The 14,392-nt window shown below is 45.5% G+C and overlaps 1 protein-coding gene across 1 annotated transcript in view; it reads right to left on the reverse strand.

The window, feature by feature from the left end:
* Positions 1 to 4,489: 4,489 nt before the first annotated feature.
* Positions 4,490 to 14,392, reverse strand: part of ZFTRAF1 (zinc finger TRAF-type containing 1) — a 34,323-nt gene continuing 24,420 nt past the window's right edge. Inside the window, exons 3-4 of the mRNA XM_066570040.1 lie at positions 12,708 to 12,919; positions 4,490 to 4,894 (exon numbers count right to left, since the gene is read on the reverse strand). Coding sequence (XP_066426137.1) covers positions 4,503 to 4,894; positions 12,708 to 12,919 — 604 coding nt within the window. The 3' untranslated portion in view covers positions 4,490 to 4,502. The remainder of the gene's footprint in view (positions 4,895 to 12,707; positions 12,920 to 14,392) is intronic.

Raw genomic sequence — 14,392 nt, forward strand, 5'->3', positions numbered from 1 at the left:
TTGTGGGTTTGGGTCAATTTTTGATGGTTTCAAGACCCTTCCATTGAGTTTGACCATTTCTTGATGGTTTCAAACCATTTTTGATGGTTTCAAGACCTCTCTGTTGAGTTTTGACCATTTTTGGTGGTTTCAGGACCTTTCTGTTGGGTTTGGACCAAATTTTGGTGGTTTCAAACCATTATTGGTGGGTTTGGGTCAATTTTCGATGGTTTCAAGACCTTTCCGTTGAGTTTTGACCGATTTTTGGTGGTTTCAAACCATTTTTGGTGGTTTCAAACCCATTTTGGTGGGTTCAAGGCCTTTCTTTTGGGTTTGGACCAATTTCTGGTGGTTTCAAGACTCTTTTTCCCCCATTCCAACCCATTTTTACCAATTTCAACCCGTTTCTGATGGTTCCAAGGCAATTCCATTCCCTCACCACCAACTTTTATCACTTTTGACCCATTTTCGCCAGTTTCAACCCATTTTCGACGGTTTCAACCCATTTTCGACGGGTTCAACCCAACCTCTGATGACCTCACGACCTTTCTGGGGTGTTTTGACCGATTCCTGAAGGTTTCACCCATTTTTTGATGATTTCAGGACGTTTCTGTTGGGTTTTGAGATATTTTTGGTGGTTTCCCCCCATTTCGGACGATTTCCAAACCTTTTTCTTGAGTTTTGACCGATTTTTGTTGGTTTCACCCATTTTTGGATGATTTCAAAACTTTTCTGTTGAGTTTTGACCAAATTTCAGTGCTTTCAAACCATTTTTGGTGCTTTCAAACCCTTTTGATCGCTTTTCCACCAACTTTTGTCTCTTCCAACCCGTTTTTACCAATTCCAGCCCATTTTTAGCTGTTCCAAGCCAACTCCATTCACTCACCTCCAATTTTTTCCACTTTAAACCAATTTCTGTGACTTCCAACCCATTTTTGACAGTTCCCACCATTTTTTCTCTCTTCCAACCCATTTTTGTCACTTTTCACCAATTCCAACCCATTTTTGTCACTTCCAACCCATTTCCACCATTTTGAACCCATTTTTGATGGTCCCAAGCCAATTCCATTCTCTCACCACCAATTTTTTCCACTTTAAACCAATTTTTGTCACTTCCAACCCATTTTTGATGGTTCCAAACCAATTTCATTTGCTCACCACCAATTTCTGCTGCTTTCCCACCAACTTTTGTCGCTTTCCAACCATTTTTTCTCTCTTCCAACCCATTTTTACCCATTTCCACCCATTTCTGTCTCTTCCAACCCATTTTTACCAATTCCAGCCCATTTTTGGTGGTCCCAAGCCAATTCCATTCGCTCACCACCAACTTTTGTCACTTCCAACCCATTTTTGGATGTTTTAAGGTAATTTCATTCACTCACCACCAAGTTTTGGTGCTTCCAACCCATTTTTGACTCTTCCAACCCATTTTTGATGGTTCCCAGGCAGTTCCATTCACTCAGCACCAATTTTTCTCTTTTCCAACCCATTTTCACCACCTCAGCGCCATTTTTGATGGTCCCAAGCCAACTCCGTTTGCTCAGCAACAATTTTTGACTCTTCCAACCCATTTTCACCAATTTCCACCCATTTTTGTCCTTTCCAACCCATTTTTACCAATTTCAACCCAGTTTTGACGGTCCCAACCCAACTCCATTCTCTCACCACCAATTTTTTCCACTTTAAACCCATTTTTGGCACTTCCAACCCATTTTTGATGGTTCCAAACCAATTTCATTCGCTCACCACCAACTTTTGCCGCTTTAAACCAATTTTTGTCACTTCCAACCCATTTTTTGATGTTTTAAGGCAATTCCATTCACTCACCACCAATTTTTGGTGCTTCCAACCCATTTTTACCAATTTCCACCCATTTTTGATGGTCCCAAGCCAACTCCATTCACTCACCACCAACTTTTGCTGCTTTCCCACCAATTTTTGTCGCTCTCCCGCCATTTTTTCTCCCTTCCAACCCAATTTCACCAATTTCAACCCATTTTTTGGTGGTTCCAACGTTATTCCATTTGCTCACCACCAATTTTTGTCTTTTCCAACCCATTTTTCTCCTTTCCAACCCATTTTTACCAATTCCAACCCATTTTTGACGGTTCCAAGCCAATTCCATTCTCTCACCACCAATTTTTTCCACTTTAAACCAGTTTTTGTCACTTCTCAACCCATTTTTGATGCTTCCAAACCAATTTCATCTGCTCACCACCAACTTTTGTGTTTTCCAACCCATTTTTTGTCTTTTCCAACCCATTTTCACCAATTTCCACCCATTTTTGTCTTTTCCAACCCATTTTTACCAATTTCCACCCATTTTTGATGGTCCCAATCCAATTCCATTCACTCACCACCAATTTTTGCCACTTTAAACCAATTTTGTCGCTTCTCAACCCATTTTTTGATGGTTCCAACGTAATTTCATTCACTCACCAACGATTTTTGGTGCTTCCAACCCATTTTTCCCTCTTCCAACCCATTCTCACCAATTTCAACCCAGTTTTTGATGGTCCCAAGCCAATTTCATTCACTCAGCACCAATTTTTGTCTTTTCCAACCATTTTTGTCACTTCCAACAATTTTTTCTCTCTTCCAACCCATTTTCACCCATTTCCACCAATTTTTGTCACTTTAAACCCATTCCCACCAATTCCAACCCATTTTTGATGGTTCCAACGTAATTCCATTCCCTCACCCCCAACTTTTGTCACTTCCAACCATTTTTTCTCCTTTCCAACCCATCCTCACCAATTTCCACCCATTTTTGTCACTTCCAACCCATTCTTTTGATGTTTTAAGCCAATTTCATTCGCTCACCACCAATTTTTGGTGCTTCCAACCCATTTTCACCACCTCAACGCCATTTTTGACGGTTCCAAGCCGACTCCATTCACTCACCACCAGTTTTTGCCATTTTAAACCAATTTTGTTACTTCCAACCCATTTTTGTTGGTTCCAAGCCAATTTCATTCACTCACCACCAATTTTTGCCACTTTAAACCAATTTTGTCGCTTCCAACCCATTTTTGATGGTTCCAACCTAATTTCATTCACTCACCACCAATTTTTGGTGCTTCCAACCCATTTTTTCTCTCTTCCAACCCAATTTCACCAATTCCAACCCATTTTTGACGGTTCCAAGCCAACTCCATTCACTCACCACCAACTTTTCTCTTTTCCAACCCAATTTCACCACCTCAGCGCCATTTTTGATGGTCCCAAGCCAACTCTGTTTTCTCACCACCAATTTTTGGTGCTTCCAACCCATTTTCACCAATTTCCACCCATTTTTGATGGTCCCAAGCCAATTCCATTCGCTCACCACCAATTTTTGCCTTTTCGAACCCATTTTCACCAATTCCCACCCATTTTTGATGGTTCCAAGCCAATTCCATTTGCTCACCACCAACTTTTGTCTTTTTGAACCCATTTTCACCAATTTCCACCGACTTTTGTCACTTTAAAGCCATTTTCACCAATTTCAACCCATTTTTGATGGTTCCAATGTAATTCCATTCACTCACCCCCAACTTTTGTCACTTCCAACCCATTTTTTCTCTCTCCCAACCCATTTCCACCAATTTCCACCCATTTTTGTCTCTTCCAACCCATTTTTGACGGTCCCAAGCCAACTCCGTTTTCTCACCACCAATTTTTGTTGCTTTAAAGCCACTTTTACCAATTCCAGCCCACTTTTTGCTGTTTCAAGCAAGTTCCATTCCCTCACCACCCATTTTTGTCTCTTCCAACCCATTTCCACCAATTTCCACCCATTTTTGATGGTCCCAAGCCAATTCCATTCGCTCACCACCAACTTTTGCAGCCTTAAAACCATTTTTGTCTTTTCCAACCCACTTTTGATGGTTCCAATGTAATTTCATTCCCTCACCACCAATTTTTGCCTTTTCCAACCCAATTTCACCGATTTCAACCCACTTTTGATGGTTCCAAGCCAATTCCATTCGCTCACCACCAACTTTTGTCTCTTCCAACCCATTTTCATCACTTCCAACCCATTTTTGTCTCTTCCAACCCATTCTTTTGATGTTTTAAGGCCGTTCCATTCGCTCACCACCAATTTTTGCTGCTTCCAACCCATTTTTGTCACTTCCAACCCATTTTTGACGGTTCCAAGGCAATCCCATTCGCTCACCCACCATTTTTTCTCTTTTTCAACCCATTCCCACCCATTTCCAACCCCTTTTTTCCCTCTCCCAACCCACTCTCAACCACGTCAACTCCGCTTCCTTTAATGCTTCCGCCGCCTTCCCCGCCGCGTCCGACGCCATCAACGCCGACAACGCCGACGCCGCAGCCAAAACTCCTCCTCATCATCACCATCATCATCACCATCACCATCACCGCCTCCTCCTCCTCCTCTCCCCGCCCTCACCCCCCCCCCAAAAAAAAAACCCCAAAAAAACCCAAAAAAACCCCCCAAAAAAACAGAAAAAAAACCAAAAACCGAACCCCGCCCGCCCAGTCCCCGGAAAAAAGGCCGAAGTCACGCGGGCGCTTTATTTTTGGATCTGGAATATAAAAAGCCGCAGGTTGATGTTCTTGGCCGCCAGCAGTTTGTTGCACTCCACCGAGTCGACGATGGGCAGCGCCATGTAGTCGGTCTCGTTGCTCTCGTTGCTGAAGACGAAGTGGTAGATGACGGGGCGGATCTTGACGTCGTCGTAGGGCCCCTCGAGGAGCAGGAAGGAGCACTCCATGGGCGAGTTGACCTTGCTCTTGAGGATCAGCTGGAAGCTCAGCGTGCGCTTGCACGACAGGTTGGGGTTGCGCTCCGAGTCGTTGACGCGCGCCTTCAGCACCCACGTCTGGTTGAGCACGGTCAGGCGCGGCGTCTCGTAGTAGAGGCGCGTGATGAAGTCGTCCGTGCGGTACGGGCGGAACTGCACCTCTGGGGGAAAGGGGGAAAAACGGGGATGAATCGGGGAAAAAATCGGGGGAAAATCGGGGAAAAATCGGGGGAAAATCGGGGAAAAATTGGGGAAAAATCGGGGGAAAAATCGGGGAAAAAAATCGGGGAAAAATCGGGGGAAAATCGGGAAAAAATCAGGGAAAATAGGGAAAAAATTGGGGGAAAATCGGGAAAAAATTGGGGGAAAATCGGGGGAAAATCGGGAAAAAATCAAGGAAAAATATCAGGAAAAAAATCGGGGAAAAATCGGGAAAAAATCGGGGAAAATTGGGACAAAATCGGGAAAAAATTGGGGGAAAATCGGGAAAAAATTGGGAAAAAATTGGGGGAAAATCGGGGGGAAATCGGGAAAAAAATCGGGAAAAAATCGGGGAAAAATCGGGAAAAAATCGGGAAAAAATCGGGGAAAATCGGGACAAAATCAGGAAAAAATTGGGGGAAAATCGGGAAAAAATTGGGAAAAAATTGGGGGAAAATCGGGGGAAAATCGGGAAAAAAATCGGGGAAAAATCGGGGAAAAATCAAGGAAAAATATCAGGAAAAAAATCGGGGAAAAATCGGGAAAAAATCGGGGAAAATCGGGACAAAATCGGAAAAAAATTGGGGGAAAAAGGGGAAAAAATTGGGAAAAAATTGGGGGAAAATCGGGGGAAAATTGGGAAAAAAATCGGGAAAAAATAGGGGAAAAATCGGGAAAAAATAGAGGAAAAATATCAGGAAAAAATCGGGAAAAAATCGGGGAAAATCGGGACAAAATCGGGAAAAAATTGGGGGAAAATCGGGAAAAAATTGGGAAAAAATTGGGGGAAAATCGGGGGAAAATCGAGGAAAAATATCAGGAAAAATTGGGAAAAAATCGGAGAAAAAATTGGGGGAAAATCGGGGAAAAATTGGGAAAAAAATCAGGAAAAAATCAGGGGAAAATCGGGGAAAAATCGGGAAAAAATTGGGGAAAAATCGAGGAAAAATCGGGAAAAAATCGGGGAAAAATATCAGGAAAAAAATTGGGAAAAATCGGAGAAAAAATCGGGAAAAAATCGGGGAAAAATCGGGAAAAAATCGGGAAAAAATTGGGGAAAAATAGGGAAAAAATCGGGGAAAAATCAGGGAAAAATTGGGGAAGAATTGGGAAAAAATCGGGAAAAAATTGGGAAAAAATCGGGAAAAAAATCGGGGAAAAAATTGGGGAAAATCGGGGAAAAATCGGGAAAAATCGGGACAAAATTGGGAAAAAAATCAGGAAAAAATCGGGAAAAATCAGGGAAAAATCAGGAAAAAATTGGGGAAAAATAGGGAAAAAATCGGGGAAAAATCAGGGAAAAATTGGGGAAGAATTGGGAAAAAATCGGGAAAAAATTGGGAAAAAATCGGGAAAAAAATCGGGGGAAAAATCGGGAAAAAATTGGGGAAAATCGGGGAAAAATCGGGAAAAATCGGGACAAAATTGGGAAAAAAATCAGGAAAAAATCGGGAAAAATCAGGGAAAAATCAGGAAAAAATCGGGAAAAATCGGGACAAAAACGGGGAAAAATCAGGGAAAAATCGGGAAAAAATCGGGAAAAATTGGGAAAATATCAGGAAAAATCGAGGAAAAATCGAGGAAAAATATCAGGGAAAAAATCAGGAAAAAATCGGAGAAAAAATTGGGGGAAAATCGGGGGGAAATCGGGAAAAAATCAGGAAAAAATAGGGGAAAAATCGAGGAAAAATATCAGGAAAAAAATTGGGAGAAATCGGAGAAAAAATTGCGAAAAATCGAGGAAAAAATTGGGAAAAAGTCGGGAAAAAATTGGGGAAAAATGGGAAAAAATTGGGAAAAAATCGGGGGAAAATATCAGGAAAAAAATCGGGGAAAAATCAAGGAAAAATTGGGCAAAAATCGGGAAAAAATCGGCGAAAAATCGGGAAAAAAATCGGGAAAAAATCGGGGAAAAAATCGGGGAAAAAATCGGGGAAAAATCAGGAAAAAATTGGGGAAAAATTGGGAAAAATCGGGAAAAAATTGGGGGAAAATCGGGAAAAAATTGGGAAAAAAATCGGGAAAAATTGGGAAAAAAAGAGGGGAAAAATTGGAGAAAAATCGGGAAAAAATCGAGGAAAAATCGGGAAAAAACATGGGAAAAATCGGGGAAAAATCAGGAGAAAAATTGGGGGAAAATCGTGAAAAAATTGGGGGAAAATCGGGGGAAAATCGGGAAAAAAATCGGGGAAAAATCAGGGAAAAATCAGGAAAAAATCGGGGAATAATCGGGAAAAATTGGGGAAAAATTGGAAAAAAATCGGGGAGAAATCGGGGAAAAATCGGGGAAAAATGGGGGAAAAATTGGGAAAAAATTGGGGAAAAATCGGGAAAAAATCAGGAAAAAATTAGGGAAAATTGGGAAAAAAAAGGGGAAAAATCGGGGGAAAATCGGGAAAAAATTGGGGAAAAATCGGGAAAATTTTGGGAAAAATTTGGAGAAAAGCGGTGGGAGAAGGAGGGGTTGGGGTCCCAGGGAGAATGGGGTGGGAGGGGTCAGGGAGGGGTCAGGGAGGGGTCAGGGAGGGGTCAGGGAGGGGTCAGGGAGGGGTCAGGGAGGGGTCAGGGAGTGTGTGCGGGGTCACAGGGGCGGGGACGGGTCCAGGAGTTGTCACCGGGGGCTACAGGGATTCACCAGGATCCCACAAAATTCCCAAAATTCCGATCAGATCCTACAAGGATTCCACCAGGATCCTACAAAATTCCCAACATTTTCACCAGATCCTACAAGGATTCAGCGTTATCCCGCAAAATTCCCAGAATGATCCCAGGTTTCCAAGTGGTTCCACCAGGATCCCACAGAATTCCCAAAATTCTGATCAGATCCCAAAAGGGTTCACCGGGATCCTACACAATTCCCGGAATTTTCATTGGATGCCACAAGGATTTGTCAAGATCCTACAAAATTCCTCCTCAGATCCTACAAAATTCCAGGAATTGTCAACGGATCCCAGAAGGATTCACCAGGATCCTACAAAATTCCCAAGATTTTCACCAGATCCTACAAGGATTCATCGTTATCCCACAAAATTCCCCAAAATGATCCCAGGTTTCCAAGTGGTTCCACCAGGATCCTACAAAATTCCCAAAATTCTGATCAGATCCCACAGGGATTCACCAGGATCCTACAAAATTCCCAAAATGATCCCAAGTTTCCAAGGGGCTTCACCAGGATCCCACAAAATTCCCAAAATTCTGATCAGATCCTAAAAGGGTTCACCAGGATCCTACAAAATTCCCGGAATTCTGATCAGATCCCAAAGGGATTCCCCAGGATCCCACAAAATTCCAGAATTTTCATTGGATGCCACAAGGATTTGTCAAGATCCTACAAAATTCCCAAATTTCTCCTCAGATCCCACAAAATTCCCAAAATTCCGATCAGATCCCAAAAGAAACCACCAGGATCCTACAAAATTCCCGGAATCGTCACCAGGATCCCAGAAAATTCCCAAATTTCCTCCCCCAAGCCCGAACTCTCCTGGAATTGCAGCAGAAATCCCCAAATTTCCTTTGCGCGGCCGATGAAAAGTGGGAAAAATTTGGGGGAAATGGTGGAAAATCCACGACCCCGAAAAAGAAAAATTGTCGGGAAATTCTGGAAAATCCTGGAAAAGTCCTTGGAGAACCCATGGAACCTTCTGGAAACCATGGAGAACCCATGGAACCTTCTGGAAACCATGGACAACGCATGGAACCTTCTGGAAACCTTCTTCCATGGAGAACCCCATGGAACCTTCTGGAAACCTTCTAGAAACCCTTGGAGAACCCTTGGAGAACCCATGGAACCTTCTGGAAGCCATGGAGAACCCTTGGAGGACTCCATAGAACCTTCTAGAAACTCCTGGAGAACCCGCAGAACCTTCTGGAAACCATGCAGAACCCTTGGAGAACCCATAGAACCTCCTGAGAACCTCCTGAGAACCCTTGAGGGACTCCATAGAACCTTCTGGAAACCTTCTGGGAACCCTTGGAGACCCCATAGAACCTTCTGGAAACTCATGGAGAACCCTTGAGGGACTCCATAGAACCTTCTGGAAACCTTCTAGGAACCCTTGGAGACCCCATAGGACCTTCTGGAAACCATGGGAAACCCTTGGAGACCCCATAGAACCTTCTGGAAACCATGGAGAACCCTTGGAGAGCCACTAAAAACCTTCTAGGAACCCTTGGAGACCCCTTGGAGACCCCATAGAACCTTCTGGGAACCATGGAAAACCCTTGGAGAACCCCATAAAACCTCCTGGGAACTCTTGGAGAACCCTTGGAGAACCCTTGGAGAACCCACAGAACCTTCTGGAAACCATGGAGAACCCTTGGGGAAACAATAGAACCTTCTGGAAACAATGGGAAAACCCTTGGAGGACTCCATAGAACCTTCTGGAAACCCATGGAGAACTCCATAAAAGTTTCTGGAAACCCATGGAGAACCCTTGGAGAACCCTGAGAACCTTCTAGGAACCTTTGGAGAACTCCATAGAACCTTCTGGAAACCATGGGAAACCCTTGGAGAACCCATAGAACCTCCTGAGAACCTTCTAGGAACCCATGGAGAACCCTTGGAGAACCCATAGAACCTTCTGGAAACCTTCTGAGAACCCTTGGAGAACTCCATAAAACCTTCTGAGAACGTTCTGAGAACCCTTGGAGAACCCATTGAACCTTCTGGAAACCATGGAGAACCCTTGGGCAACCACTAAAAACCTTCTGAGAACCCTTGGAGAACCCATGGAACCTTCTGGAAGCCATGGAGAACCCTTGGAGGACTCCATAGAACCTTCTGGAAACCTTCTGGGAACCCTTGAAGAACTCATAGGACCTTCTGGGAACCATGGGAAACCCTTGGAGAGCCACTAAAAACCTTCTGAGACCCCTTGGAGAACCCACAGAACCTTCTGGAAACCATGGAGAACCCTTGAGGGACTCCATAGAACCTTCTGGAAACCTTCTAGGAACCCTTGGAGAACCCATAGGACCTTCTGGGAACCATGGGAAACCCTTGGGCAACCACTAAAAACCTTCTGGGAACCTTCTAGGAACCCTTGGAGAACCCATAGGACCTTCTGGAAACCCTTGGAGAACCCTTGGAGAAGCAATACAACCTTCTGGAAACAATAGGAAACCCTTGGAGGACTCCATAGAACCTTCTGGAAACCCTTGGAGAACTCCATAAAAGCTTCTGGAAACCCATGGAGAACCCTGAGAACCTTCTAGGAACCTTTGGAGAACTCCATAGAACCTTCTGGAAACCATGGGAAACCCTTGGAGAACCCATAGAACCTCCTGAGAACCTCCTGAGAACCCTTGAGGGACTCCATAGAACCTTCTGGAAACCTTCTGGGAACCCTTGGAGACCCCATAGAACCTTCTGGAAACCATGGGAAACCCTTGGAGAGCCACTAAAAACCTTCTGGGAACCTTCTGGAAACCATTGGAGAACCCATAGAACCTTCTAGAAACCCTTTGAGGACTCCATAAAAGCTTCTGGAAACCATGGAGAACCCTTTGAGGACACCATAAAACCTCCTGAGAACCTTCTGAGAACCCTTGGACAACCCATAGAACCTTCTGGAAACTCTTGGAGAACCCATGGAACCTTCTGAAAACCATGGAGAACCCTTGAGGCACTTCATAAAACCTTCTGGGAACCTTCTGAGAACCCTTGGAGAACCCATAGGACCTTCTGGGAACAATTGGAGAACCCTTGGGAACTCCATAGAACCTTCTGGAAACTCCCAGAGAACCCATAGAACCTTCTGGGAACCCTTGGAGATCCCATAGGACCTTCTAGAAACCATGGAGAACCCTTGGAGAACCACTAAAAACCTTCTGAGAACCCTTGGAGAACGCTTGGAGAACCCATAGAACCTTCTGGAAACCCTTGGACAACCACTAAAGACCTTCTGAGAACCCTTGGAGAACCCATAGAACCTTCTGGAAACCATGGAGAACCCTTGGACAACCACTAAAAACCTTCTGAGAACCCTTGGAGCACCCATAGGACCTTCTGTGAACCTTGTGAGAACCATGGAGAACTCCATAAAACCTTCTGGAAACCTTCTGGGAACCCTTGGAGAACTCCATAGAACCTTCTGGAAACCATGGGAAACCCTTGGAGACCCCATAGAACCTTCTGGCAACCATAGGAAACCATTGAAGAACCCCATAAAACCTTCTGGGAACTCTTGAAGAACCCATAGGACCTTCTGGAAACCACGGAAAACCCTTGGACAACCACTAAAAACCTTCTGAGAACCCTTGGAGACCCCTTGGAGACCCCTTGGAGACCCCATAGAACCTTCTGGAAACCATGGAGAACCCTCTGAGACCCCATAGAACTTTCTGGAAACCACGGAAAACCCTTGGACAACCACTAAAAACCTTCTGAGAACCCTTGGAGAACCCATAGGACCTTCTAGGAACCTTCTGAGAACCATGGAGACCCCTTGGAGAACCCATAGAACCTTCTGGAAACCTTCTGGGAACCCTTGGAGAACCCCATAAAACCTTCTGAGAACGTTCTGAGAACCCTTGGAGAACCCATAGAACCTCCTAAAAACCTTCTAGGAACCCATGGAGAACCCATAGAACCTTCTGGGAACCTTCTGGGACCCTTGGAGAACCCTTGGGCAACCACTAAAAACCTTCTGGGAACCTTCTGAGACCCCTTGGAGACCCCTTGGAGACCCCATAGGACCTTCTGGAAACCATGGAGAACACTTGGAGAAACAATAGAACCTTCTGGAAACAATGGGAAACCCTTAGAGGACTCCATAGAACCTTCTGGAAACCCTTGGAGAACTCCATAAAAGCTTCTGGAAACCCATGGAGAACCCTTGGAGAACCCTGAGAACCTTCTAGGAACCTTTGGAGAACTCCATAGAACCTTCTGGAAACCATGGGAAACCCTTGGAGAACCCATAGAACCTCCTGAGAACCTCCTGAGAACCCTTGAGGGACTCCATAGAACCTTCTGGAAACCTTCTGGGAACCCTTGGAGACCCCATAGAACCTTCTGGGAACTCTTGAAGAACCCATAAAACCTTCTGGAAACCATGGGAAACCCTTGGACAACCACTAAAAACCTTCTAAGAACCCTTGGAGAACCCATAGGACCTTCTGGAAACCACGGAAAACCCTTGGACAACCCCATAAAACTTTCTGAAAACCGTCTGGAAACCCTTGAAGAACCCATAGAACCTTCTGGAAACCACGGAAAACCCTTGGGCAACCACTAAAAACCTTCTGAGAACCCTTGGAGAACCCTTGGAGAAACCATGGAAAACCCTTGGACAACCACTAAAAACCTTCTGAGAACCCTTGGAGAACCCATAGAACCTTCTGGAAACCATGGAGAACCCTTGGAGAACCACTAAAAACCTTCTGAAAACCTTCTGGAAACCCTTGAAGAACCCATAGAACCTTCTGGAAACCACGGAAAACCCTTGGACAACCACTAAAAACCTTCTGAGAACCCTTGGAGAACCCTTGGAGAACCCATAGAACCTTCTGGAAACCATGGAAAACCCTTGGACAACCACTAAAAACCTTCTGAGAACCCTTGGAGAACCCTTGGAGAACCCATAGGACCTTCTGGAAACCTTCTGAGAACCCTTGGAGAACTCCATAAAACCTTCTGGAAACCATGGAGAACCCTTGAGGGACTCCATAGAACCTTCTGGAAACCATGGGAAACCCTTGGAGAACCCATAGAACCTTCTGGAAAGGCCCAGAACGTGTGGACTTTGGTGGACCGCTGGTGGTCCTCCATACCGGTGTAGCCGATCTTCTCGAAGCTGAGCAGGCTGAAGATGCTGTTGTAGAGCTGCATCTCCTTCTTGCGCGTTTGGTCCATCTCGTCCAGGATGTCCATGAGCTCGTTGCCCGTCTTGGTGGGGTGGGAGCACTCGGCCTCGTGCACCGAGAGCTCGTGGAAGGGGCCCTGCCAGGGACACCCGATGCGTTTGTACTTGCACTGGGTCACCCTGGAGAGACGGGGACAAAAATGGGGACAGTTTGGGGACAATTCCAGTTTGGGGACAATTCCAGTTTGGGGACAATTCTGGAGGTTCTGGAGAAATTGAGGAGAAAAATGGCCCAAAAATTCCCATAAATTGGTAAAAATCCCAGCCAGGATCGTGCCCAGGGCTCAGATGTCCTCATGTTTCTTCTGGTGGTGGACCAAGGAAGATCTCGAGAACTTTGAGGTGTCCCACCAGCCCAAAAGCACCAAAAATGAACCCAAAAGCCCCAAAAAATGCCCCAAAAATCCAATAAATCCCCCCAAAAATCACCAACAAATCCCCAACATCCTTCTGGTGCTGCTCCAAGGAAGATCTCAAGAACTTTGAGGTGTCCCACCACCCCAAAACCACCCCAAACCATCTCCAAACCACCCCAAAGCACCAGGAATCCACCAAAACCCCTAAGAAATCCCATAAAATCCTTCACCCATCCTGACACTCGTTCTGCTGTGGATCCAATGAAGATCTCGAGATGTTCCTGCTGTCCCACCACCCAAAACCACCCCAAACCACCTTAAAACCACCCCAAACCACCTGGACTCCACCAAACAACACCTGCAGACTCCATAAAACCTCCAAAAAACCCAATCCCAAATTCCACCGGACCTGTCCTGGCACTCGTCCTTCTGGTGGAGCTCCAAAGATCTCAAGAACTTTGAGGTGTCCCACCAACCCAAAACCACCAAAACCGCCCTGAATAGACCCAAAACCACCCCAGGACCACCAAAAATCCTTCAAAAACCCCAAAAATTCTTTCAGCTTTCCTCACACTCATTCTGCTGCTGATCCAATGAAGATCTCGAGATGTTCCTGCTGTCCCACCACCCAAAACCACCCCAAACCATCTCCAAACCACCCCAAAGAACCAGGAATCCACCAAAACCCTTTAGAAACCCCATAAAATCCTTCACCCATCCTGACACTCGTTCTGCTCTGGACCCAATGAAGATCTCGAGATGTTCTGGGTGTCCCACCACCCAAAACCACCCCAAACCACCTTAAAACCACCCCAAACCACCAGGACTCCACCAAACAACACCTGCAGACTCCATAAAACCTCCAAAAAACCCAATCCCAAATTCCCCCGGACCTGTCCTGGCACTCGTCCTTCTGGTGGCGCTCGAGGAGGGAGCGGGGGAACTGGCGGGTGCAGAAGCCGCACTCGGCCGGCAGCTCGCTGACCGCCTTCTCCACGGCCACATCCCACCAGCACCAAACCGGCCCCAAAATCCCCAAAAATCCCCCCAAAAATGGGAGAATTCCCAGCCAGGACCATTCCCATCCATCGGCCACCTTGATGGTCCTTCTGGTGCTGCTCCAATGAAGATCTCAAGAACTTTGAGGTGTCCCACCACCCCAAACCACCCCAAACCACCCCAGATTCACCCCAAAGCACCAGGAATCCACCAAAACTCCTTAGAAACCCCATAAAAT

This window comes from Molothrus aeneus, unplaced genomic scaffold, assembly GCF_037042795.1.
Source record: "Molothrus aeneus isolate 106 unplaced genomic scaffold, BPBGC_Maene_1.0 scaffold_198, whole genome shotgun sequence".
Lineage (NCBI taxonomy): Eukaryota > Metazoa > Chordata > Aves > Passeriformes > Icteridae > Molothrus > Molothrus aeneus.